The sequence below is a fragment of the Magnolia sinica genome, chromosome 3 (assembly GCF_029962835.1).
Source record: "Magnolia sinica isolate HGM2019 chromosome 3, MsV1, whole genome shotgun sequence".
Classification (NCBI taxonomy): domain Eukaryota; kingdom Viridiplantae; phylum Streptophyta; class Magnoliopsida; order Magnoliales; family Magnoliaceae; genus Magnolia; species Magnolia sinica.
Genome location: NC_080575.1, coordinates 63,888,358 through 63,913,014, shown reverse-complemented (window position 1 = coordinate 63,913,014; position 24,657 = coordinate 63,888,358). Strand labels below are relative to the sequence as shown.

At 38.9% G+C, this 24,657-nt stretch overlaps 2 protein-coding genes across 2 annotated transcripts; both read left to right on the top strand.

Annotated features, from left to right (window-relative positions):
* Nucleotides 1-10,299: 10,299 nt before the first annotated feature.
* On the top strand, nt 10,300-13,078 carry LOC131238912 (uncharacterized protein At2g34460, chloroplastic-like). Its single transcript, XM_058236497.1, has 5 exons — nt 10,300-10,304; nt 11,700-11,803; nt 12,115-12,155; nt 12,391-12,642; nt 12,773-13,078. Exons 1-5 carry the CDS (start codon nt 10,300-10,302, stop codon nt 12,935-12,937), a joined length of 567 nt encoding a protein of 188 aa, XP_058092480.1. The 3' UTR covers nt 12,938-13,078.
* A 7,594-nt stretch (nt 13,079-20,672) lies between these two features.
* LOC131238911 (uncharacterized) lies at nt 20,673-22,692 on the top strand. The gene is made up of 5 exons (XM_058236496.1): nt 20,673-20,720; nt 20,802-20,865; nt 20,937-20,983; nt 22,367-22,489; nt 22,570-22,692. Exons 1-5 carry the CDS (start codon nt 20,673-20,675, stop codon nt 22,690-22,692), a joined length of 405 nt encoding a protein of 134 aa, XP_058092479.1.
* The last annotated feature ends 1,965 nt before the right edge of the window (nt 22,693-24,657 follow it).

Sequence of the window (24,657 nt, the reverse complement as noted above, 5' to 3'; positions counted from 1 at the left end):
ATCACCTTTCACCCTTTCCCAAGCAAACCCCAAAGTCAAAAAGTTCTTACACCACCCATACCTCTCTTACAACTTTTGCCAAAAAAGTCAAAAAGTCTCTTACACCCATCACTCCATCACCCATCACTCTCTCTCTCTCTCTCTCCCTTACAAGTCTCTCTCAATTTCAAACTCTCCCATAAGCAAAAAAATCTCATACGTATGAGTCCTCCCATGGTGAGAAAATGCATGTGTGGCCCACCTTTCCATCCCTAGATCTCTCATCTCAACCATCCATTTCTCATCTTCCTCCATCAAAGAGGAGCACAAGGAGCTAAGGAAGCCAAGGGAGCAAGAAGATCAAGCGGTGGGTGCTTTGATAGGGTAGTTTGTGATGTTTTTAAGATGGGCCAAGTGAGGCCAACCAATCAATGGTTTGGATCTCACTTTGGACCCTAAGATGTGGCCGATGGCCCACTTGGATCATCATGATCATTCCATGATGGGGCCATTCTCCATGGACCCCATCATGATGTTTATTTTCTTACATGCTTAGGGTCATCTAGACCGTTTATTTTAAGTAGAGAAGGGATCTCCACCGTTGGATTTCGATTTCATGGACCCACATGTAATGGGACCCACTTGATGTATGATTTAGTGCAAAGGAGGGCCCATAGTGCCGGGGTCCCTCCATCACACGGACTCACTCTCTATCTCTCTCCCTTTTTATTTTATTTTTATTTTATTTTTTTTGTTGTTATGATGATGAGGTTGTGTGGCCCACTTGAATGGACCCCACCACAAGGTATGTATCCCATCCAAATCACCTACAAGTGGGGCCCACTTTGCGTGTATTGTACCCACACCATCCATCAGTGGTGGCCCACATGAGCAGGCCCACCTTGCATGGCCAACCCTCAGACGCTGGACGTTTTTGTAGAAAAACACAAATATTGGCTTAGATTCCAAGCCAATGGAGGAGGCCCACCCATTTTGGCCCCACCTTGATGTATGTCTTCAATCCACGCCATCCATTCTGTTCCCAACCTTCTTTTAGGCGTTGAACCAAAAGATGGTGTCAATCCGAGGTCTTGGCGGGCCATACCATACCAAATGGCGGTTTTCACCATTGAAATCTTCCCTGATTGCCTATATGCCGAAATATGCCCAATATTGGGCTTGGTTTGCTTGTCTTGAGCCATGGAGGGCTACTGGACGGAGTGGATTCACTGGATGTGGACCCCACCTGTAAAATCCACGGATTTTCTGAAAATAAAAAAAAATAAACATTAACACAGCAGCTGCTGCTGCTGTGTCAGACGCAGCAGGCGCTGCCTGCGCACAGCGCCCGGACGGGCGGACGCACAGCCACCCACGGCTGCAGCCGTGGGCCCCACCTTAATGTTTATCTCCCATCTAATCCGTTCATAGGGTGGGCCACCCCCTGACATGGGCCCACTCCAAAAATCAGACTGATCCAAGACTCAGGTGGCCCACACCGTGGGAAACAGTGGGATTGAACCTCTACCTTTGAAACCATTTTTTGGGTCCACAGAAGTTTTGGATCAGGGTGAAATTTGTTTTCACCCTTCATCTAGGCCCACGTGGCCTTATCAACGGGTTGGATGGCATATCAACATTACGGTGGGCCCCACATGGAGCCCACATAGATGTATGTGTTTCATTTCCACCGTCCGCCTGGACGGTGGAGCCCACTATGATATGTGGAGCCCACTGTGATATTTACAGTGGGTGTGTGCTTGCGTGTGGGTGTGTGCGTGCGTGTGTGTATATATATATATAATATTATATTGTATATAATATTTTATGTACTATATATATATATATATATATATATATATATATTATATATTAGATTATATATATAATATAATGGTGGTGGGAGGCCCATCTCAGTTATTTTTGGCCCATGATTGAGGCCCACTTTGATTTATATGTAAGGCCCATGGGTCGAGGCCCATTTGATGTGTTATGGGCCCATGGGTCGAGGCCCATTTGATGTGTTAGGGGCCCATGGGTTAAGGCCCGTTAAGATGTATTAGGACCTATGGGTTGACGCCCATTTGATGCACATATGGGGCCCCATTTGGCGAGGCCCATTTGATACACATAAGGCCCATGTGAGTAGGCCCATTTGATGCACTCTAAGGCCCACGGGTTATAGCCCATTGCAATGTACATAAGGCCCATTGGTGCGGCCCATTGATGTGGCCCACTTAATGAATATAAGGCCCATGTGATTTAGCCCATTTAATGTATTTACGGCCCAATGGGATGTACCTAAGGTCCATTGCAATGTGTGATCCCAACATGGGTTATGTAATGATGTTTACGTCGGGTTATACCTTGGGAGCAATGGCGGTTTGATGTCCCCATTGCAAGTATAGTGTTGGTTAAATGTCTGCATTATGACTTTCCCTAGGGCCCATTGTTAGGCTCGTACGTGTTATGTGTAGGCCGTCTAGGCCCATCTTCATTTTGCACATCATCCATCCTATATAACATGTTTAGTTCCATGATTCATGATCATATGCATCATACGTATGCTTGATATGAGAAATGATTGATCACAGCATATGCCTTCGGGCAGATTGTTTAGGGGCTCCCGTACAGGGGGTGTTGCCCTACATGAGCGCACGATACGCGCAGGATTGCTGCATGACTGAATAGTGTATTCATGCATTCGCATTGTGTGATATGGTTACTGTACGCCTTAGCGACATCAGGGCCGTAGCCTCCACAGACGTATCGTGGTTGGCAGGATTGGATACCGAAAATACTGTTCTACATGGGGTGCGATAGATATCCCTGAGTGAAAGTCCCTAAACCCTTATGGTACCAGGAGTTGCTCCAACGTCTAGACCGAGTGGGTGCATGAGCGTTGAGTGCCGATTACCAGACGGTTGCGCTTTCCACTGTGTCGTGGTTGGTTGGAAGGGGGTGTGGCCTTACCTGCCTAAGAGTAGGGGGCAATGCTAGGCTGAGTCTAACCAGCTCAAGGAATGGGTCCGCTATTGACGAGCCGAGCCCGATATTGGCAGGCGGATAGTGAGGTCTTTTTCACTCACCTTATTGCGCGCGATGGGGCGACAATCTGGCTTGGAGTGTACTAAACCCCGGTGATATTCCAGATTTTTAGCTGTATTGATATGTGGACTTAGATGAGAATTTGTATGCTTGAGTTGCATTTCGCATTGCATGGCCTTGGTATGGTCGACATCATCCTTTGCACCGTATGGCCTTGATACGGCTAATGGTATTCTTGTCATTCATCAGCATGTTCCGCATTACTCTGATACGGCATAGCTGCATTACCACCTTGAGCATACACTTTCACCACCCTCTAAGCTTTCTATAAGCTTATGCACGACTGTTGCATGCAGGTGACGTTGGATCGCAGCAGCGCTGAGGCTTAGGCGCGTGGCAAATCATTTTTGGAGTTTTGATCATCTTCATTGTATTTCCCTTATGCTCATTGTACTTGTAAAGTTTTTTATTATAGTGGAAATGTGATGGAGTTTTTGGTTGTTGTTTGTGAGTTATGCCTTTGGTTATGCTTATTACGAATCAAACTGATGTACAAAATCCTCCTTGTAGCATCCCAGGATCGAAACCTGGCGAATGGGCGCTGGGAGCCGAGAATGGGGTTCTACGGAGGCTATCGGCACCGGATTCGGCGATCGGAAATTTTGTGAGCCCGGTTTCCGAGTTTGGGACGTGACACGCGGGTCCTTTTAGTTTGGCCCGATTGACTTTATTCCTTGCGCTTACCCTCTTGAATTCCTCGGTGGTATGTTGATCCACGAAGGCTCTCCAATCCTCCATAGGGATACCTGGAGGGGCAGGACCATCTCTTACAGCAATAGGATCCTTGTTTGTAATATATTTTGCAGTCAATCTTCTCTTGTAATTCCTTCACGCTTCATTGATGCATTTTGTAACATAATCAAGACTTGCAGCCCAACTTTGACCCTCAAACTCATAAAACTGTGACAATCTTTCTGTGACCATATGAATTTGTTCATGAGGCACTTGGCAAAAGTCCAGGTATATGATCGGGATATGAGAACGGGTGAGGACACCGACATGCGATGAAAAGTCTGTGATCGAAACAGTCCTCATTCGGTTGCCCGAATTCATTCGTCTTTAGGACTTTTTTCCTATTAGGTGGCACAAGTAAAGAGACACCCCTAGTAATGCCTCTTTTTTTAGATGAAGAAGAAGCTGACACAATTACATAAAAAGAATAACAGTTATATATACACATCATTGATTACTGCCAATATATAAGGAACAGGAAATTTACATATATAATTAAGGAGAAGTATCTTATTACCTTTGGTGTTGCTTGAATCTGTACTCCCAAGCACCTGCGCACCTAATACCTCTGGTTGTGAATCCATGTGCATATTTCTTCCCTAATATGAAAATATAAGAAAAGAAAAAAAAAGCTAATGGTTAAGAAATAATTTAAATCACAGATAAAGTACAAAAATTCACTATATTATCCAAACCTTGTTTAGATTTCCTCCAATAAATATCATTCTGTTACATGCTTAGAAAATACAAACAAATCAGTAGATTCTCTTCGATCATTTTCTTTTCTTTGTTTTCTCGACCACAACACTGACATCTTCAGATTCATTGAATATCAACTCATCAACCATTGCTAATGAGGTGAGATCAGGTCCTGCATCGGCATTACTTACAGCCTTTAATCGTTCCGATAGAACGCACGTCTCTTCTTCGACAAAAATTTTTTTGGGAACCTCCAAGACCACATGTCAGTCATGATTTTTTGGATCTCTAGAGTAGAAAACTTGCGTGGCATGCTCTACAAGAATGAAGGGCTCGTCACCGACTTTGTCTGAACTGTAAAGACTAGCCAAATTTACTAATCTCAAATTCACTTCTGCATCAAAAGAAACACCATGATGTGTCACTTTCACCCAATCACACTTAAATAGGATGGGCTTGTACCCTGTTCGGTACTCCAATTGGATAATTCTACGAAGGACTCCATAGTAAGGTTAATTTTCATCCACTGTATTGATATCCTTAGCACTTGATCGAAAGGTTGTCATACCCTCTGACCTAACCCCACTGTTTTGGTTCATTTTATTCTCCTCATAGTCCTTAGTGACAAAGAGGAAACCATTAATACAATATTTATTGTATTGCATAGAAAAAGCTAGAGGTCCTCTCACAACATCTTTAAATTCATTATCGTCAGATTCAATGAACTCTGGTTCCCTCTTCAACCAAGATATGAATTCGTCCTCGCTAGGCACCCTGTTGATCCTCTTATAGCATCACTGCAAGAAATCTTTATGCTTCCTGCGCGATATTCGTTAACATTGTTATATTGAAATTGCATAAAGTAAGGAAGATATATATATATATACATATATATATATGAGCTTATTATACATACCATCCCACTCGTCGTAGCTGGGATAACTCTTCAGTACCCATCTACGAGCTTGTTCGTATTCGATACCCGCTAGGATAACACTTTAACCCGAACCTACTGGACCAACATCGTCATCATTAGGGTCATCATCAACGATATCTTCCAACTTACGTAGTCCTGAAATGACTCTGTTGAACCGTTTTTTCAGTTTTTCCAGTAGGCTTGTTTTCTGTTTTCCTTTATATTGGTTGCAGAATATAACTGTCTCCTCTTGGATGTACTGCTCTGCAATACAACCCTCAGGTCATGTCTTGTTACGGACATAGGCCTTGAATGTCTTCATGAACCTGACAAAGTTAATGATACATTATATATACATGCAAATGTAGATGTTAAGCTGATTTATTCTTATTAAGCTTACAACGTACCTTTCGAATGGATACATCCATCGATAGTATACAGGACCACATATGCGAGCCTCGTAAGCCAAATGGATCGACCAATGCATCATAATGACAAATATTGATGGCGGGCATATAGTCTCAAGCTGACATAACGTCCTAGCCATGCCCCTCTCGAGAGTAAGGAGTGTTTGAAGGTCTACGGTTGTCGAGCACAAGGCATTAAAGAAGGTGCAAAAGCTTGTAATTATAGGACGAATGACCTTTCTATCCCTGAATGCATGCTGGATGAGAACTGGGAGCAGATGTTGCATCAACACATGGTAAGAATGAGACTTCATTCCCTTTAAATCCATGCAATCTTCCTTTACAATGGTCCTCTAATTCGCACTAAAACCGATCGGAACACGCAGCTCATGCAAAGTCTGGATGAAAAGTTTTTTCTCTTCTTTTCTTAGACAGAAAGGACTTTGTTTCTGAATCACCTTGTCATTGTTCTTTTTCAGCCATAGACGCTTCTTAATTCCCAATTGTTTTAAGTCCCTGCATGCATTAGCATCATCCTTAGTTTTGCCAGGCGTGTTCAACATCAAGGTAACAAGGATTTCAAATATATTTTTCTCAATATGCATGACATCAAGGTTGTGACGCATGGGAATATCTTTTCAATACTCCAGATCAAATAATATAGACCGTTTGAAGAACCACGGTGATTCAACATCATCCGCTAGCTCTTGTCGGCCTCCATCAATACCCCTTATATTACTCTTCCTAGTCTTCCCCCATTGCATATTCAAGTTCACGGTTTGTCTTTTGACCTCAATCCCATCCAGACGGATCGGTTGACGTCGTATCTCCACCTTCTTGTTGAACATGCCAGCACTTGTGTCCTTCCTAGCCTGTTCTGACATTGGCAACCATCGTTTGTGGCCCATATAAACATGTTTCTTTCCATATTGGAGTCGCAAAGAATCTGTGTTAGGACCACATACAGGACAACCATACTTACCCTTTGGCCTACAACCAGAAACGTTACCATATGCTGGAAAGTCATAAATTGTCCAAAGCAGAATGGCACGCATGTTGAATTTATTTTCATGGTATGCATCGAACGTCGTGACCTCTTCTCGCCATAACTTTTGCAGTTCATCAATCAATGGCTGTAAATAAACATCAATATCCTTTCCCGGTTGTCGCGGTCCCTCAATGAGCAAAGTCAACATAGTAAACTGAGGTTTCATGCAAAGCTTTGGTGAAAGGTTGTACATCACACACATAACGGGCCATGAACTATGCGACATACTGAAAGTGTCGAATGGGTTAAACCCATTTGTAGCCAAACCCAATCGAACATTGCGAGGCTCAGTTGAAAAATTTGTATACTTATCATCAAGATTCTGCCATGCAATAGAATCAGCCGGATGCTCCATATTTTCATGTTGAAATTTCCTGGTTGAGTGCCAAGGCATTTCTTTCGGCAACCATGGCACACTAACATTCTTTGTAGCCTTAGTGTTAATGGAAAATACCTTAACACCTTCCTAGGTATTGTAGATTGTTTTTTCTCAGAATCCATTTTAGTCTTGTACCTAGAAGTTTTACAATTTGGACAAATGATTTTCATCTCGTTCTCTCTCCAGTATAAGATGCAGTCATTTGGACAAGCATGGATTTTCACATAATCAAGACCCAACTTTGTAATGATCTTCTTCGCTTGGTAGGTATTAGTTGGGGCCTTGTTACCGGAAGGTAACACCTTCTTTAGTAGTTGAAGGAGCTCTGTAAAGCTTTTTTCACTCCATCCATGATTCACCTTTAATTTGAAAAGCTGTACAATGAAAGTCAGCATGGTGAAATCTTGGGCCCCAGGGTATAGCTCAGTCATTGCGTCTCGTAGATTTGCTTCAAACTCATTAGTTTCATTTTCTCCAAAGACGCCTTCAACTATAAGGGTCACGTTGGGCTCATCCTGTACAACTTCATCTAGGTTATTACCACCAAGTTCTTGAATGATCGCGTTGTGAACCTCATTTAAGTTCGAGACACTGGTATTATTGGGAACTTGATTCACGTACAGTACACTTAGGTGATACATGCTCCCATGCATGTTCCAAACCCTATAGCTTGGGTCGAATCCATTTTTCATTAGATGTATTTCGATATCATCATAAGAAACCGGAAAACGTGCACATCTGCAAGTGGTGCATGGAAAAGGAATGAATTCTCTACCAGGAACATTTTCTTATGCAAACTTTAAAAAACTTCTAATTCCAGAAAGAAAACGTGGGTCTGGGAAACTTAGTGTTATCCACTCCATATTCATTACCACTACCAAAAAAAGGATCAAAGGCTACGGACTATGCTAGTTTTTGGCTACGGATATAGACCGTAACTAAATTACTACGGCTTAAAACCGTAGCTAAAAAAGATCAAACCGTAACTAAAAGCTAACACCTCCACACTTTTACATAGCTTGGGACAGCCCTATAAGGGACTCTACGGGGCCCATTAAAATGTGTGTGCTTCATCCAATACATCTATCTATTTTGAAAGAGCATGTTAGGGCAAGAGCCCGAAAAAGGAAGTAGATCGAACGCTCAAGTGGACCACACGGTAGGAAACTGTGGAGATTAATACCTACCATTGATCGATGGTGTGGTTCAATTGGACTTCAATTTACATATATGTTGGGGTCATTCCCTATTAAAAAAATTATAAAATTAATGGATGGAGTGGATTTATCAAATGCATCACGATGGACCCCACAAAGCCCCTGACAGAACCGTCCGTCCGAACCCGTCAACTTGTGCGAATGCAGAGGGGTGGTGAAGGATGGCACAATGGCTACGGTCCAAAGGGGTTTTAGCTACGGTTTAAAACCGTAGCATGACTGTAGCAAGTACAAAAGCGGAAACCACGCTGCCCTTTTTCCTTTCCCACTCTCACGAAATTATTCATTTCCCTCCGCTCCTTTCCCTCCACTCCTGGGAAGAAAAACCCCATTCTCTCTCACGAAACTTTTCATTTGGCGTCCCTTTCTCTCTCTTGATCTCTCGCGTCCCTTCTCTCTCTCTCTCTCTCTCTCTATCTCCCTTGCCCCTTTTCTCTCTCTCGATCTCCCCTCTCACAAACCCCTCCTCTCCCTAACCATCCCCCCTCTCTCGATCTCGCGAAGAGTTGCCTCTCTCACGCCATAATTCGCATCCATTTTAGGTATGTAAGATCGATTTTCTTTTTTTCTCTTTTAAATATTCATATTTCTGTCCTTTTTTTGTGGAATTGGATTGGGGGTTTCTCATGCAATTTGGTGTCCAATGAATGAATGAGCTTAATTCATGGATGGAACACAGCCCAGAAAATTTCATTAATAGAAAATGGTCAGGCATCCAATGGATAGGCTTATTCTGTGCAACAATGCCAGTTATGACCATTGGTCAATGGATCATCGCTATTGAATGGCCACGTCCCACCAATCAAACATATTAGTTACCTTCTAAAGACATTGCTCCGAGCTATTGGTGTCACAGAACTAATGGTGGACCTAGAATGTTTGATTTTCTACATTTAGTGGAGAAATATTATGTATTTGGGTTATTTTTACTCTGTTTTTTGGCTATTGCTATTAAACTTCTCTAGGTGAACAAGGACCATTGCAGATATTCATTTTCACTATATGTCATCATCTAACCATGATCAGATGATGAGACTCTTCCAGCTATGGCCCACTCACCATGGTGACAGATCATGAGACTGATGTGCCACATTATGATGAGTGCAATGTGTTTCACCCAATGCCATTTCATTAAACCAAAGATAGATTATCTCAAAGACAACTTTATTTAGACCCATCATTATGAAGTTTCTTGGTTGTAGTTTCAAATCCTTATTCATCATTTCCATTATCACAAACATTCAAAAACCGAAAGGCGAGAGCATGATCATTACAGTTGATTTCTACATTATTCCTTGAATTGTAAATCATTCATGCTCAGTCACTTTGTAAAACTAGATTAGGACATCCTTAGAAACATTTGACAGTAAAAACTGATGAATAGCATTTTTCATCTGTGATTTTCAACCATCTACGATGAGTATCATTGGTTGGACAGTTTATATGGACTGCTCCATTTGTAACATATCATTCATTAAGCCATCAATGCCAATTTATTATCCAATTCAAATTTTCATCAATGCACTTCCCCATTTTCTTCGAAATACTTTCCATACTGCAACAAAAATTCAAATACATCCATGCATGAGATAGATAGGAAGAAACAAAAATACTAGGCAATAGCTCCCCATCTAAATCTCATTGAAAAGCACTTATTGTTGAAGAACACATTTCAACAGCAGGTGGGGCATCCAAACCTGCTGAGTCCATATCAAATTTAGCCATCCACTTTACCACGACAACCACATATAACACAGAGTCCAAAAGTTCCCATATTCTTAAGCAACATGTAATAAGAGGTATGCTAGAATAAGATGAGGTAAGATATCAGGAGCAAAATGACAATTCCAACGAGCAAGCTATAACTAGATCCTCTCTATTATCTTCAGTGGAGAAGGGTCCTTGAAGGTGGACCATCCAAGGCCACTGAGAAATTGTACATGGACAGTAACTCAATTAAACTGAGTAAATTGCAAAACACAATATTACAAATTAACAATTCTAACCTCTCATTCATGGACACTTGTTTGTTGAAAGAAGACCATTCGATATCTTCAACTTTCAGCCATCCAATAAATATCCACAAATCCAATAGTCAGTTGATGAACTGAGCTAATTTTTGGCCCATAATACATTTTAAACTTGCCAGAGAGTGTTTTATTTGAATTACTTGTATTCCACATGCAATTTCCAAGTGCCTGTGTATCATCCATCACACTCAAACAGAGTATCAAAGTCTTCTCTTAAACAAGGGTTGTAAATTTGCAAAGAGGACAGGTCTAGTATACAATTATCCATACTAAAAGTTGGCTATGTGTGAATCCTATCATTGGCTAACCAAGGGTGGAGAATGATGGAAAGTGTATTGGACCCAATTGGGGCCCACTTCCCACCCCTGATCAATCTCAGGTATATTAATCATAACAAAATTAAATCTCTACATCCAAGCAAATAAAAATTGAAGACAGTGCACTAAATACATGTGATTTATAACCAGATTTTCGAAATAGGTTTCATTAACAAATACAATTAAAAAAGAAAAAGGAAAAATCATATCTTTATATATTTATAAATGCCAATCGAGATCCAAGCCATCAATTAGGTGGCTCTCCATATAGACCATTGTGATTTCTCATCCTTGAGATAAGATTTCAAAACTCTTTGGTGTTTTAGATGGTTTCAAATCAAGATCATAGATGCATGTGTTTAGAATTAGATTCGTGAATGGGTGAAAAATATTTTATTTTTTTGGTAAGGTGCATGTTCAAAATGGACCCTTTTTATTGTTGAAGTTCAGATTTCTTGCATGCCTATCTTACTATGTATAAGAAATTTTAGATCTAACCTTTCCATACAGCTGTAGCGGTATTCACAGATTAAGATTCACTGTTTTTGATCATGTGTTTTCTTACTTCATTGAATAAAATGTAGGATGGAGACATAAAGACGTGTTTGTGAAATTTGAGCCTATTCTTGAAGTTGACAATGACCCTGTCATGGTTGTTGTTGCTGACAACCTCCATAATGTGGTTTTCAACTTTGAAAAAAATGGTTTGTACCTACTAACATCTCTTTTTGTATTCTTCTTCATCATACCTACAAAATGAACCTCTCCAAACATTTCATATCCAAATACACTCACATTCAACACTCATGCATGTATTTTCTCTTATTTCTTAATAATGTTTAACATCTTTTCTCCTTGTTGGTGCAGGTCAAGTGCATCATGCAAGATTGAAGGGTCAGGTCAGGTGCATATGGTATTCCAATTGGTTTTAGCTACAGATGCTCTTCTTCAACCCGAATTTGGCACTAAAGGTAATTTTCTACAGTTGAACATTCAACTAGGCCGATTGCAGCAGATTGCATGCATTCCATTGCAGTGCTGCTTGGAATGAAAGATGCATGGTTGAGCTAAGGTATGACAACGAGGAAGTACATTTAACATGTTTGAACTTTGAATATTGGTCTTCCTTATTCATATGCATTGGGCTTCAATCAAATACAGGGATATTACTCAATGGCTAAACAACCATCTAACTTTGAGTTTCTCATTCAGGTAACAATCACATGTTGTCCTCTATCATCATTGTGTTTTCTTTTTTGTATTTCTATCTTCTTCTTGGCAGTTACTCCTAATTACACTAATCTGTTTACTCTCAGCACAATTGTCATTTACATATTTATTTTGGGTTGTTTTGGTTAAGGGAATTTGTATTCTTTTTCCGTGGTTTTTCAGGGTGTTTTTCTCTAAATTATTTATGAGAGATCAAGTTACATATTCTGGGATATAGTTACAACCCAATAACCAAAAATTGGGCTGTAACTATATCCCAGAATATGTAACTTGATCTCTCATAAATAATTTATTGGTTTATCTATTTAATAGATTGAATTTTTTGCAGGTTGATAATTTTGGCACGGTGAACCTTGTGGATGCATGCCAAAAAATCGGGGTGAATAGGTTCATTCTTATCAGTTCAATTCTTATGAATGGAGCTACAATGGGCCAAATCCTTAATCCGGCTTACATCATTCTAAATGTGTTCGGGCTCACATTGATACCAATCAGGAGATCTGGTATAAACTACACAATTGTTACGCCTGGGGGCCTAAAAAATGACCCGCCTAGCGGAAATATAGTCATGGAGTTTGAGGTACAGAACACTCATTCGCTCCTACTTGTTTCTGTTTGATAAGCACACCTATGCTAAGATCATTTCTTTGGTAAAATAGACTAAAATGCCAGTTCTATTTATGATCTGTCTCTTGGGGTTTCTTTCACAGTATACTCTTTACGAAGGTTCTATATCCAGAGTTCAGGTTGCAGAAGTTTCTGTTGAGGCATTGCTGTACCCAGAGTCTCATTACAAAGTGGTGGAGATGGTTTCTCGTACTGAAGCTCCTAAACGTTCATTTGAGGACCTATTTGGTGCTATTAGGCAAGAGTAGATTTGAAGATGATTCAAAAGGTCCAATCTGGCATGCAAGGTGAGATTTTGGATGTTCTTCTTTCATCTTTCCAATGATTGTCTATTATTGTACATGTCCTCATTGATGTGTAATTCCATTATTTTGCCCATGAAAAGAAGAAAAACCCAAACATGTCAAATTTACAAAATTGCATGATATATCAAACTTATAATTTACAATTTATGCATATTCAAATTGGTTGCATTATTATCTACATATTAATATATATGTAAGCATTAAGACTTTGGTTGAATGAGACCCAAGATAAATCGTTTTGCTCAAAACCTTCAACAAGATTGGTGTAATCTAGTTCACACGCAGTCCAATTCACATTAATATTTACACATTGTGATGATTTGAAAAATAAAATAAAATTACAAGAGAGTTTCTCATACCCTGATAAATAAGTATAACCTTGTGTTCAACCTCATCATCGAATTCAGTCTGCACTTCTACCCCTCTAACGGTTCCAAGTTTCCGAAGTTGTTGATCTTCCCACTAGCATTATCAGTAGTAAGTTGTGATAACTTCTTGTTCTATGGAAGTGATATCATTGTTCCATCATTGTATATCTGTAATCCACATACATACCATATACATAAGTACTGGGACTAAAAACTTAGCTTACATTTGACTTGTAATCCTCTAGGTTAAGCCCAAACCTGGCTAGGGTAGACTCAAGCTTGCCGCAAGCCAATCAAGTCCATTTGCACCTCTAGCTATAGTTTTGGGTTCTAAGAAGTAGCAACAATAGTACAAAAGTCTCAGATGGTGATGTTGCCTACATAAGTTCTAGCTAGTTTCCTACATACATGTAGTCATGAGAAAATACCTACATCTAAGTAGGGAAAATGTGAACCCAACATCGCTTCTTTCTTCTTCTTTTTTCCTTTTTGAACTAAGAACCCTCAATCCCATGATCCAAAAGTCATGGTTTGAAGGGATTGGTCAAATCTATGACCCTGCACATACGTTGTATCTGAAAGGGTGTCTTGAACATCCATGTCATGAACAAGACAAAATGGAACTGAGAAAGAAAAAATGAGCAACACATGTTATTAGAAGCTAGCCTCAATTTGGATAACAATCAAATCAAGAAATTCAATGTCCAATGCAGATGAGATCTATACTACTGTTTGGTGATCTGATGAAAATTTACATTTATATCATATATGTTAGTGATAACTCATGTTTATGAGGTTTGGGCTGCTTGAAGATGACTTAAGCCTAAGCATAACACCACCTAACTTGACCTAAACAACAAATCTGATTTGCAAATGTGGTTTTTGATGAAACCCAAGAAGCATCACCCTAATGGAGATGCAGCCCAATGGAATGGTATAATTCCTTTTTTTAGGAGCATTTTCCACTAACTTTTAATGTCCATTGAATGAGTACAGCCAATGTGTCACATGTATACAACATCCAAGCTGTAGCTGTTTAAAATATAAGTCCCACCTTGAGAACTCGAGTGCAAAAATTGGATACTTTCATCATGACGGCTACACATTACATTTGATTAAATCCATTGGCCAACCGTTTTATTCATTCCATCCATGGTTTTCTATGGCGTGGTACCCCTTGAAATGAATGGATGTCTTTTGTTTATATTCTAAGTGCAGCCTCCCATCTCAGAGGCTGCCATATCCCATAGATATTTTCTGTTGAGCAAGGCTTAGTTCTGACTCAGCTTGGACACGGATTGCATGGTGACCCAACACCAAATAGCTCAATGGTGGCCATGAGCTGCAGTCAGAAATGGAGCCCATACAAAACATGTTTCTGAGTTGTTAGGTCGAGTATGTACTTGACCAGGCTCATTTTTGACAGGAGTCTTGGCCCAATCACATGCTACCATGCCCCAACACCACTTTAGCTGTGGTGTTGGAGTCACCATGCAATCTACATCCAACTCAATGGGCCTGTGTCACAATTTGCTAGATGGTGATTGGAAACTGTCAAGCTGTTGTTAGATATGAGCTTGGTTGAATATTTACTCAATCAATTACTTGTAAACATGCTTTTACATAGGCCCATCTCCAACAGCGGCCAGCTGTCCAAACAAACTCCACCACATCAAGGATCAAGGGAGCTAGGAACAGGTGGGGCCAGTGCCAGATTCCTCTTAGGAATTTCATCAAACACCCCACATGCACACGCAATCTCTTCATATTTCACATAGAAACTGAAAATAAAGATTTTCCTTTTCTATTGATAACTAAAAATTGCATTTCCACTCACTAAATTTTGTTTCCACTAGCGTACATTTCAATTAAATACAGGAAACATGAAACTAGGAGATCACCTTCAAACATATGAGAATGTAAACATTCACCATCCCCTCTGAAAGGTCAGTTAAGAATTTTCATTTTTGCAAAAAAAAATTGCACTATAGTCAAAATTATAGTTGGATTTGTTTATGTGAACATATTTCTTAAAAGATGCATGCAGTTATTTAGGAAGAAAAGAAATTTTGAAAAAAAAAATGAAAAGAATTTGAGAAGACAGTACAAAACTTACAAAACAGCAAGAGCTTGCATGAGTCCTATCACTTCTGGAATCTTCCTAGTAAGCCTATGTCCCTGAAGAGACCTAATAATAGAAAGTTTTTTTTCATTAGGGTCAGCACACCATTATCAAGAAAAACAAACCTAATTAAATGCAACAAGAATGGATGACAACTGGAGCAAAAAATAAAAGAAAAAAAGTTGCAGATTGTCAGCTGTAATAGAGATTCAGCGGAGTATACTACAGCAAGCAGTTTAACTAGAAGAGTTCGAAAATATCAGTAGCTAAATGATTCTAGTTGGTTGATTAGTAGATGAAACGAATAACTATTTGCAGATGGAAAGAGATACAGCAAAGCTTTTGAGAGATGGAAACATACAATGTAGCTACTTGCAGGAAACCAATGTTGTAAGGAATCTCTCTAGTGATTTGATTGTAAGAAATATCCCTGGAAGTCATAACAGTCAATAGACCATAAACAATTGAAGAAAGAACAAGCACAACACCCACACCAAAAGGAATGCCAGCCATCTTACAGGATTTCGTAGCTCGTACAATTCCCAATGTTGTCCGGTACGGTTCCTGAGAGGTTATTGTCCCGATCACATCACTGCAACAACACCGGTAGAGATGGTTCAAACAAGGGTATGAACAAAATCTCAAATATAAATTCCCAGACAACCATTGATGCAGGTTCCATTAGTATCCACGTACAAGTACCATAGGCCAGTCAATTGGCACATATCAGGAGACAATGTTCCTGTCAGCAAATGGAATTGTGACCACAGAAAAGCTGGCTGGTGTTACAGTTGCATAACAGTAAAGGCCATGTGAAAGCAAAAAATGGGTATAAATGAATCATTTTCCAGTTGGGTCACCCACCTTCCTTTTCCCCTCCTGCCAAGCTGAGACTGATGCTCTGTGTAAATGAATCATGGACCTCACTAGTATAAACTGAATACATGAGTATATCATGTGTATTCTTGAGTTGAAGTCCATGTATTCCTGATAAAGTAAAAACAAAAAAGCTAATGTAGCATACTTGGAATTCTTTCAAAGCTAATAACCTGATCAGTCTCAAAAAACCTTGAAATGAATTAAACAAACAGAAGACTATCGAATTAAAAGCGTGAAAATATTTAAAGAATCCATAAACAAATTTAAATATAGTCTAAATTTTTATAAAGCTAAATGCAGAACTTTAGTTGACTGTGTATGATGTAGCTTATACCCATTATATCTCACAGTTACAACAAAGTGGGTTGCTTAAAGGGGATGATCACACGGATCGCTTTTTCCGAATCCTCATGGTAAAGTTTTTCTATGGTTTTTATTATGTTTCCATGAGAATCCTCCAGACCCTCACAGTTGTTAAGAGTTTTCCTTCTCTTTCTACCTATAATTTCAAGAAATTTCTGTAGCAAATTGTTTGGCCACTGACATGATTAATCCAAGCTCATTGTCCCTACAAACGCCACAACAAGTCCAGCATCTCTCATTTGCTGTTATTGATATGTATGCAAAGCTTGTGGTTTTAGTTATTAAGGTAGCGATCTTTTTTTCTTTTTTTTTTTTCTGACTGAGCTTCATGCAATGAATGGAAACTAAAATGATGAATGTTTCCATCATAGTTTGGGTATCTATGAACAGTATCAGGAGCAATGGGATGATCTGTTGCAACCCCATGTGTGAGTTCTCTCTTTCCCTGAGGAAATACCAAGTTCATCATTCTTCTCTTCCCTCAAGTGATCATAATAACCATGCTCTTGTCCTGAGAATCCTAAACCATCACGCCATTTCGACTCATGATAGCTTGTAGGTCTCTCCACTTGATCCTTGTAAAATGGACTGTTGTCATTAGGCAAAGCTGGAGATAATGATTTTGTTCTCAATCTTGCCTAAGAGTAATTTAGGTTTGTTGTATATGATTAAAGAATTCTTTTAGTTGCTTACTTGATTGCTAGTTTAACTGGTTGTGGTTTTTTCTTGGCAAGTTGTGGGTATGTTGTATATGAAGTTCGATCAACAATGGTAACTCCCTCTCCTTTTTGTTGCATTGTAAAAACAAATGCATTTACTTGGTTTGCTGGTTGTAGGTGGTTTAGCTGGAAATCATATCTACTTTGCAAACCATGTCGAGATTTCTGGAGGTAAGCAGGCACTGAACTCTACTTTGCAAACCATTGGGTTGAAACTCAGAAGACAAAACAGAATCATGTAATGAATGTAGCATTCTTGGGTTGGTGTTCTCAACAATGGGATGAGAGGTCCTATTTAGGAGGGTCCACTGAACTCTACCATGGAGATAAAGGCAAACCATCAACATGATTGTTTTATTTGTACACAGAGATAAACATGCTCTAGGGAGTAACATGAAGAAAACGTAGAATCAGTATATATAGGACTTGGTGGTTTGATCCATCATTAGATTCTGAAACCATCTGATTTTTTTTGCTCCTCGGTTATGTATATCTGAGGTTTGAGTGCTTTTTTTTTGTTAGCTTGTTAGTACACCCAACTGTCAATTCAGAATTCAGAATCGACTCTACAATGGATTCCAATTTAACTAAATCAGGAAAATGTTTATAACCTTTTATAACTCCAAAAACACCCTAATGAATTAAAAAAGAAGAAGAAAAAGCAACTAATGCTCTGAGGCAATGAAAGTTGCAAGATTGCCTAAAAATCTTAGAACTTCCTCTCACAATGATGGGATTAGTTCACTCTAACATGAAAAGTCCCATTTTGTTAAAAATTTGCTATTCGTAAAAATAGTACAATGGGACAGTCACACTCTAAAATCCAAAAGCATTGTAATTTGCAAGTCATAATTCTTTAGATGCTTTTGGGAAAGCACTCCACGAGTCTGTATTGGATGTTTTTGGGAAAGCAGGGCAGAGTGAAGAAATTGAGCAGCTGTTTGAAGAGAAAATGGGTATGATTGCCAACTCACCACCTGTAGCTCCTCAAGCTGAACAGGTAGCAGCTTGATCTATTTTTGCTAGACCCAGTATCACAACACATTGTCCTTCATGTTTTTGAGTCGAGTGATGAAAATGGCTGGTTCATTGTATCTTGGATGTTCAGTTGACATCAGTCTAAATGGGCGTCCATTGCCAATTAAATTATTAATTATTGTAAGGGGGTCATTGTTGGGAGTATGGGTTCTCGTCTTAGGTGATGGGTTGTTATATTAAACGTAAGGCGTGTTTGGATGCAAGGCATGCTCAGTTGAATTGAACTAAAGGAAACAAAGAAAAATGGAAAAAAAACAATCTTGAATTAGGTATCATTATTCTAATTTGAATGAGGTTGGCATTGCATATCATGTATTTTAATTCAGACTCAAAATCATCTAAATTTGCAGTTTCGGCCTTTTCCCCTCTAGCAGCATGCTTGTTACTCGTTTTTTGTCAAAGTGAATGCTTTTTTGAATTTGATTGAAATTAAGGGCCTGCTTCCCACCTAAATGAAACGAAATGGCGATTTCGACTACTACCCATTTAGCATATTCATCTTCTTTTTCTTTTTTCTTTTTGCATGCTCCAGGCGGCAGTAGAGATCAGCTGTGAGCCATCAGTCAGGATTTTTTTTTGTTTTCTTAACATAGAAATCGATTGAATTCTTATATGAATTGTATTGGCAGGGTGTTAAAAGAGCTGATCTCACGGAGGATGAGACTGCCTTGCTTGAGCAAGCCCTAGCAATGTCAATGGATGATCCTAGATCTAGTCAATCTGGTGATATGTTTGTGGGAGATACAGATATGTCAGAGCCAGAATGACATGAACAAGGTGCTTGGAGACCAATCTTTCTTGTCATCTATTCTTGCTTCGCTTCCTGGAGTTAACCCTAATGATCCTTCAGTTAAGGATTTGTTGGCATCTCTCCAAGGTCAAATAGAGCAAAAGAAAGATGAAGATAAGCCACCAAGTGAGGGTGAAAAGTGATGGTGCTCTGTAAGTTGTCCATGCCTCCACATGCTCTCTAAAGGTCAGGTTTGTGATATACATATAGAAGGCTCCTAGGAAAGTTTGTGAGAAGTAGACGTCTCTTTTCAACCATGAATGAATTTGATTTAAACAGTTTCAATGTTTCCAAATTATGATGACTTGAAGTGAAGCTCACTGATATGCAAGTTGTTCTTGTTTGCGACTTTGATGGTGGCAGCAGCAACAGCAATCAGGGAGGTTATTTGTGCATTCAATTAGAGGCCTTGGTAAATTCCTCCTAGTTTGAATTAATCAAACAACCACCTATTATAGGTTATTTATTTCCAAAGCACTGGTTTAAAATGGATGCATGCCTGTCATCGAATTCTTTGACACGGACCATGCAAACACGCCATCAAATTCTGAGGTTTTGCACAGTGAATTTGAACATTAATCTAGTTTGAACAGTGAATTTGAACAGTGATTGGCATTGGTATCATCATATCATGACCCTGGTATGAGCACTGCATGAATAATGTTGTGTTCAGTTCATTGCTATCTGAATCTGGGTTCTGTTTTTCATGAAACCAAAAATGACAAAAAACAAAAAAGAAAAGAAAAGAAAAAGACATGGCACCAATCTCTACATCATTGTTTGTAAATGAATATGTCATAGCCTATAAACTTGAAATTTTATGGAATGTGTAGCTACCTGATTGAGAACTTGTCACTAATGATGGCTTATATATATTTGCAGCAAAACCAAGGACGTTTGTTGGATCGGTTTTCAGCCAAATGCTTTCAGGTTAGACAGAAGTGTCTATGGCCCTCAGACCTGAGAATATATTTTTATACGTGGGGCAGGCCCGTGGTGTAGTAATCTAGACTGTTGATCTGATGGCCCATTTTGGAATTGGGAATTTCTAGAAAATCTCACTGATATGACAATCCTAACTGATTGGGAAGAAAAAATAACAACAGCTTCAAGGTGAGTTTTATCATTTCATTTTATTTTTTCATTTTTTAAGCTGTTATAATTTTTGTGCTAGAACTAGCATGTGTGGATTGGCAAAAGTGCGAATGCACTTGGCGTTTCAAATGCCACCCACTGTTTTGATAGAAAGATATTATGTTTTAAATAATATATTTAATTTTAGCAATTATTATGTTTGATAGTATCAATTGTTTCAAATGCTACCCACTGTTTTGATAGAAAGATATTAAGATTTTCAAACCTCACCTCTTCTCTAACCTTATCTTGCATTTTATACCAGATGTGCCGAGCTCTCCAAGCCCGACTGGCTGCTACAGAGGCAGAAAGGGTAGCGGCTGAACAGGAGAAGTGTGAAAAGGAGGAATCTTTTTCTTTTTTCTTTTGCTGAACAAGAACTCATCATGGAAAGGGTGTTCCAAGAGTCAAAGAAACTTCAGCAGGAAGCAGAGGAGAATGCGAAGGTAATGATAAAGGTGACAACTACGAGCAACAAAGACTAATATAATTCATAGCACTGTCTGATCGTCTTGATGCTCTGTTGCAGCTACGGGAGTTCTTAATGGACCGTGGTCGTGTTGTCGATGTATTGCAGTAAGTCTCCATTCCCTCATTTCTTGAATTATAGAGCTAGAGGTTTCAGTTACTTTTGGACTGAAATCCCCAAGAAAAAAAAATTCATGTGGGACAGTCCAATCCAGTCCAATGTTGCCAATATTGTAAAGAGTGGGTGCAATTTGAGACAACAAACGCTTTTCTTATGTAGTATATCATGGGATTAGCTATCTGTTGATAAATTTTTCTTGGGTATTTTAGTCCAAATGCAGCATAATCTAACTTTGATTTATTTGAAAACTTGGCTGGTCATTCATTCATTTCCTAACAATGAAATTCTGTCATAACTGGACAAAAAGCAAGCGTCTTCTGGTCATAAATGAACTATTATTAGCATTCCTTTCTTGTCACTGTCTTGGTCCAGACTCTTAGTTGGCCCCAGTAGCAGCAGATAAATGGATCTGACTCTGCGATATTGTGATATTGCATTGAAATGTTTCTGCTTTAGCTTATCGATCAGAAGAGAAGGATACACTGTAAAGGCATGTTGTCATCATAGTAGTAGCCTTGTCCCAGCCATTTGGGGTCAGCTTTCACACGGAATGCATGAATCTTGATGTTTTCCTCGGATGAAAATAGTTGAAAACGGAACTTGATTTCTCAAACCTGATGAAGTTTGAAGGATAAATCTTAACTGTTTAAAAAATACATCAATTCTTTTTTACTTGACCCAATTTCTGATGAATTTACAAGGATAAAGATGATGTTTGGCCGAACAAAAAGGTGTTTTTAGTTTTGCTAGCAATGGTGCTGTTGGCCTCCACATTTCTGTGACCTGACCATTCATCTGGTGGCGCCATCATGAATTTATTCCCAAAGTTCACCTCTGGAAAATCTTGCACATGCATTTTGACTTTTCCAATTGAATGTGGACATGACATTTTAAGGAAATTGGATTGGTAGACCCCACAGTGATGTTTATTTGTCATCCAACCTGTTCATAAGATCATACAGACATGGATGAATGGAAAACAAGAATATAAGCTTGATCCAGCACTTCTGTGCCCCCTAAGAAATTTTCAACCGTAGTACATTTTATCTGTTTCATGTGGTGTGGTCCATTTAAACAAAAATATAAGCTTGATCCAAAACTTTTGTGCCCCCCAAGAAATTTTCGACCGTAGAACATTTTATCTGTTTCATATGGTGTGGTCCATTTAAACCAAAATATAAGCTTGATCCAAAACTTCTGTGCACATACAAGGATACTTTTTTCGAGGTGATTCACATGCTTTATTTCATTGCCATTGTATGAATGAACTTGTCCTAAATATATGCTGCATTTTTTTTCTCTTAAAGCTTCTTGAACATGAAAATGTTTAAGAGTCCACTCATGGACGTCTTTCTTTCTTTTTTTCCCAGGATTGCCTTAAGTTCTTAAAAGAAATACCTTCTGCAGCAACAAATGATGCATCTGCCAATCCTTTCCAACATTCCAGCTCTGTCATGAATCTTTATCTAGAGACAAGTTCTACTCTTTTAAAGGTTTTTACTTCCAAAATTTCTTTTTCTATTACCTATACATAGCGTCATAGAGAACTATTATGCACATGAATATTTCACAGGTCCTTCAAGCCCATTCTGGCCAGCTCATCTCCCACCAACTTTCTAAGGAATTGAGAAGGTTGCAGGCATCATCTGTGCATGCTAATTCAAGACTGCAAAATGGTAGAGCTACAGATTCATGAACACATGATGCATCATATCTGATTATTCACTGGAATCTTCAGATCAACAGAAAATAATCTTTTTTAGCATCTCTGTCCAAACACAGTTCAAAATGTATGATTATTCACTAGCCCTTCACTCACCGTTGTTGTTTAAATATATCTTAATGCTGTTGTTGTACAGAACAATGGTAGCAAATTTTTAAAGTGTGTGGAACAGTTGTTGGAGTATGAAGGGTTTAGTTGAACAGTTGCTGTTGTATAAAACAGTTGGTGAAGGGTTTTGTAGATTTTCAGAGAGAGATTTGAATTTAGCTTTGTTCTTTTGCTCTTTTTTCTTGAATTTGAGGTTGGGAGTTTGGAATTTCAGGTCCTCGGGGAGAGCGAAGGATTTCAATGTGATCTTTAGTCTTTCTTCATGAACTGAAAGTGGGTATTTGGAATTATAGTTTTCTTTTTTTCTGATAGAGATTTGAATTTTAGATGTGTTGCTCTTTCCATGTGAATCTGATTTTCTTCTAACATCGTTCTTACTGTAGATGGGGTGTTAAGAAGCCTCAAATCATGAAAATTTTTGTCACGATATTGTCGAATGCAGGTCTTGGGATGGCCATGTTCAGTCTCGGTAAGATCATTAATATGCTCATCATGTTCAGTCTCGGTAAGATCATTGATATGCTCATTCGACGTGAGGGGTGTCATCAAGAAATATGACAGTCCCAAACAAAGTAAGCTTGCTTATTCTATGTACTTGCTATGAATTTCTTAAATCTATATATGCTTTCTCATCACCGTGCCTTCTTTTCTTGCAGTTCTTGAAGAATTCTTTCATTTAAGACTTGAGTTCTATGTAAAGAGAAATGTGAGCTTTGATCTAGGCCCCCCATTTTTTCTTTTTGGTAATTGAGAAGATGGTAGTATTGACTTGCTACTTTCATGCAGAAAGTAATGTTGGATAAGTCAATCAGAAGAAAAGGAAGAGACACCGGAGGTGGGAATAGTTGTAAGAGCAAGTGATTATGAGTATTTACTGTCGATGCCGATTGGATCTTGTTGTTAATGAGAACTTTCAATAGACATATAACTATTATTATGTTGGCATTGTACTTTTGTGAATGGAAATGAATGATTGTGTTTGATTGAATGAATGAATGATTTATCAGGGTGTACTACAATGGTAAGAGCTGCCATTACTAATTAAATTTTCTATTAACAACAAGCATTAGCTACGGCTATTCACCGTAGCCCTTTGTTGAAACCGTAGCTCTTGCTAAAATTAGCTTTTTGCTGTGGTTCTCATTCTACTTTTAGCTACAGATAAAATCCGTAGTTGTATGTAATTTTAAACTACGGACAATATTGCTACGGATTTAATCCGTACCTATACTTTCATTAGCTACGGCTATTAACCGTAGCATTGTATCTGAAAATCGTAGCTGTTGATAAATTCAGCCTATTGCTACGATTCTTGCCCAACTTTTGGCTACAGATATAATCCGTAGCCGTAAATCCTTGACCGCTACAGAAACAACGGCTACGGCTTTAATCCGTATCTATTATCTCTATAGCTACGGATTTTATCCGTAGCCATAGCTTTTAGACCTATGGCTATGGCATCAATGGCTACGGTCGTGCTACGGATTTTAACCGTAGCCATAGGCTTTTAGCTACGGTTTTTATCCGTAGCCTTTTCCCTATTTTCTAGTAGTGTACAGTCAAATCTTGATTAACCAACGGGTCCATTTTCAACCTGCACCTTACTAAAAATTAAAGTTGGAAATTAACCTAATGCACCATCCTCCTCAAAAGTTGAAAATGAAGGAAGTGCTATCAGATGATTAGACCCATACAGATATTATCTACCAAATACAATGTATTAAGGAGTTTGCAATCATTTTATTTTTATAATAAATTAATAATGTAATTTATAAGTAAAATCTTAAACCACTTGCATAGATGAAAAGTCTCGCATGCAATTCTAATATA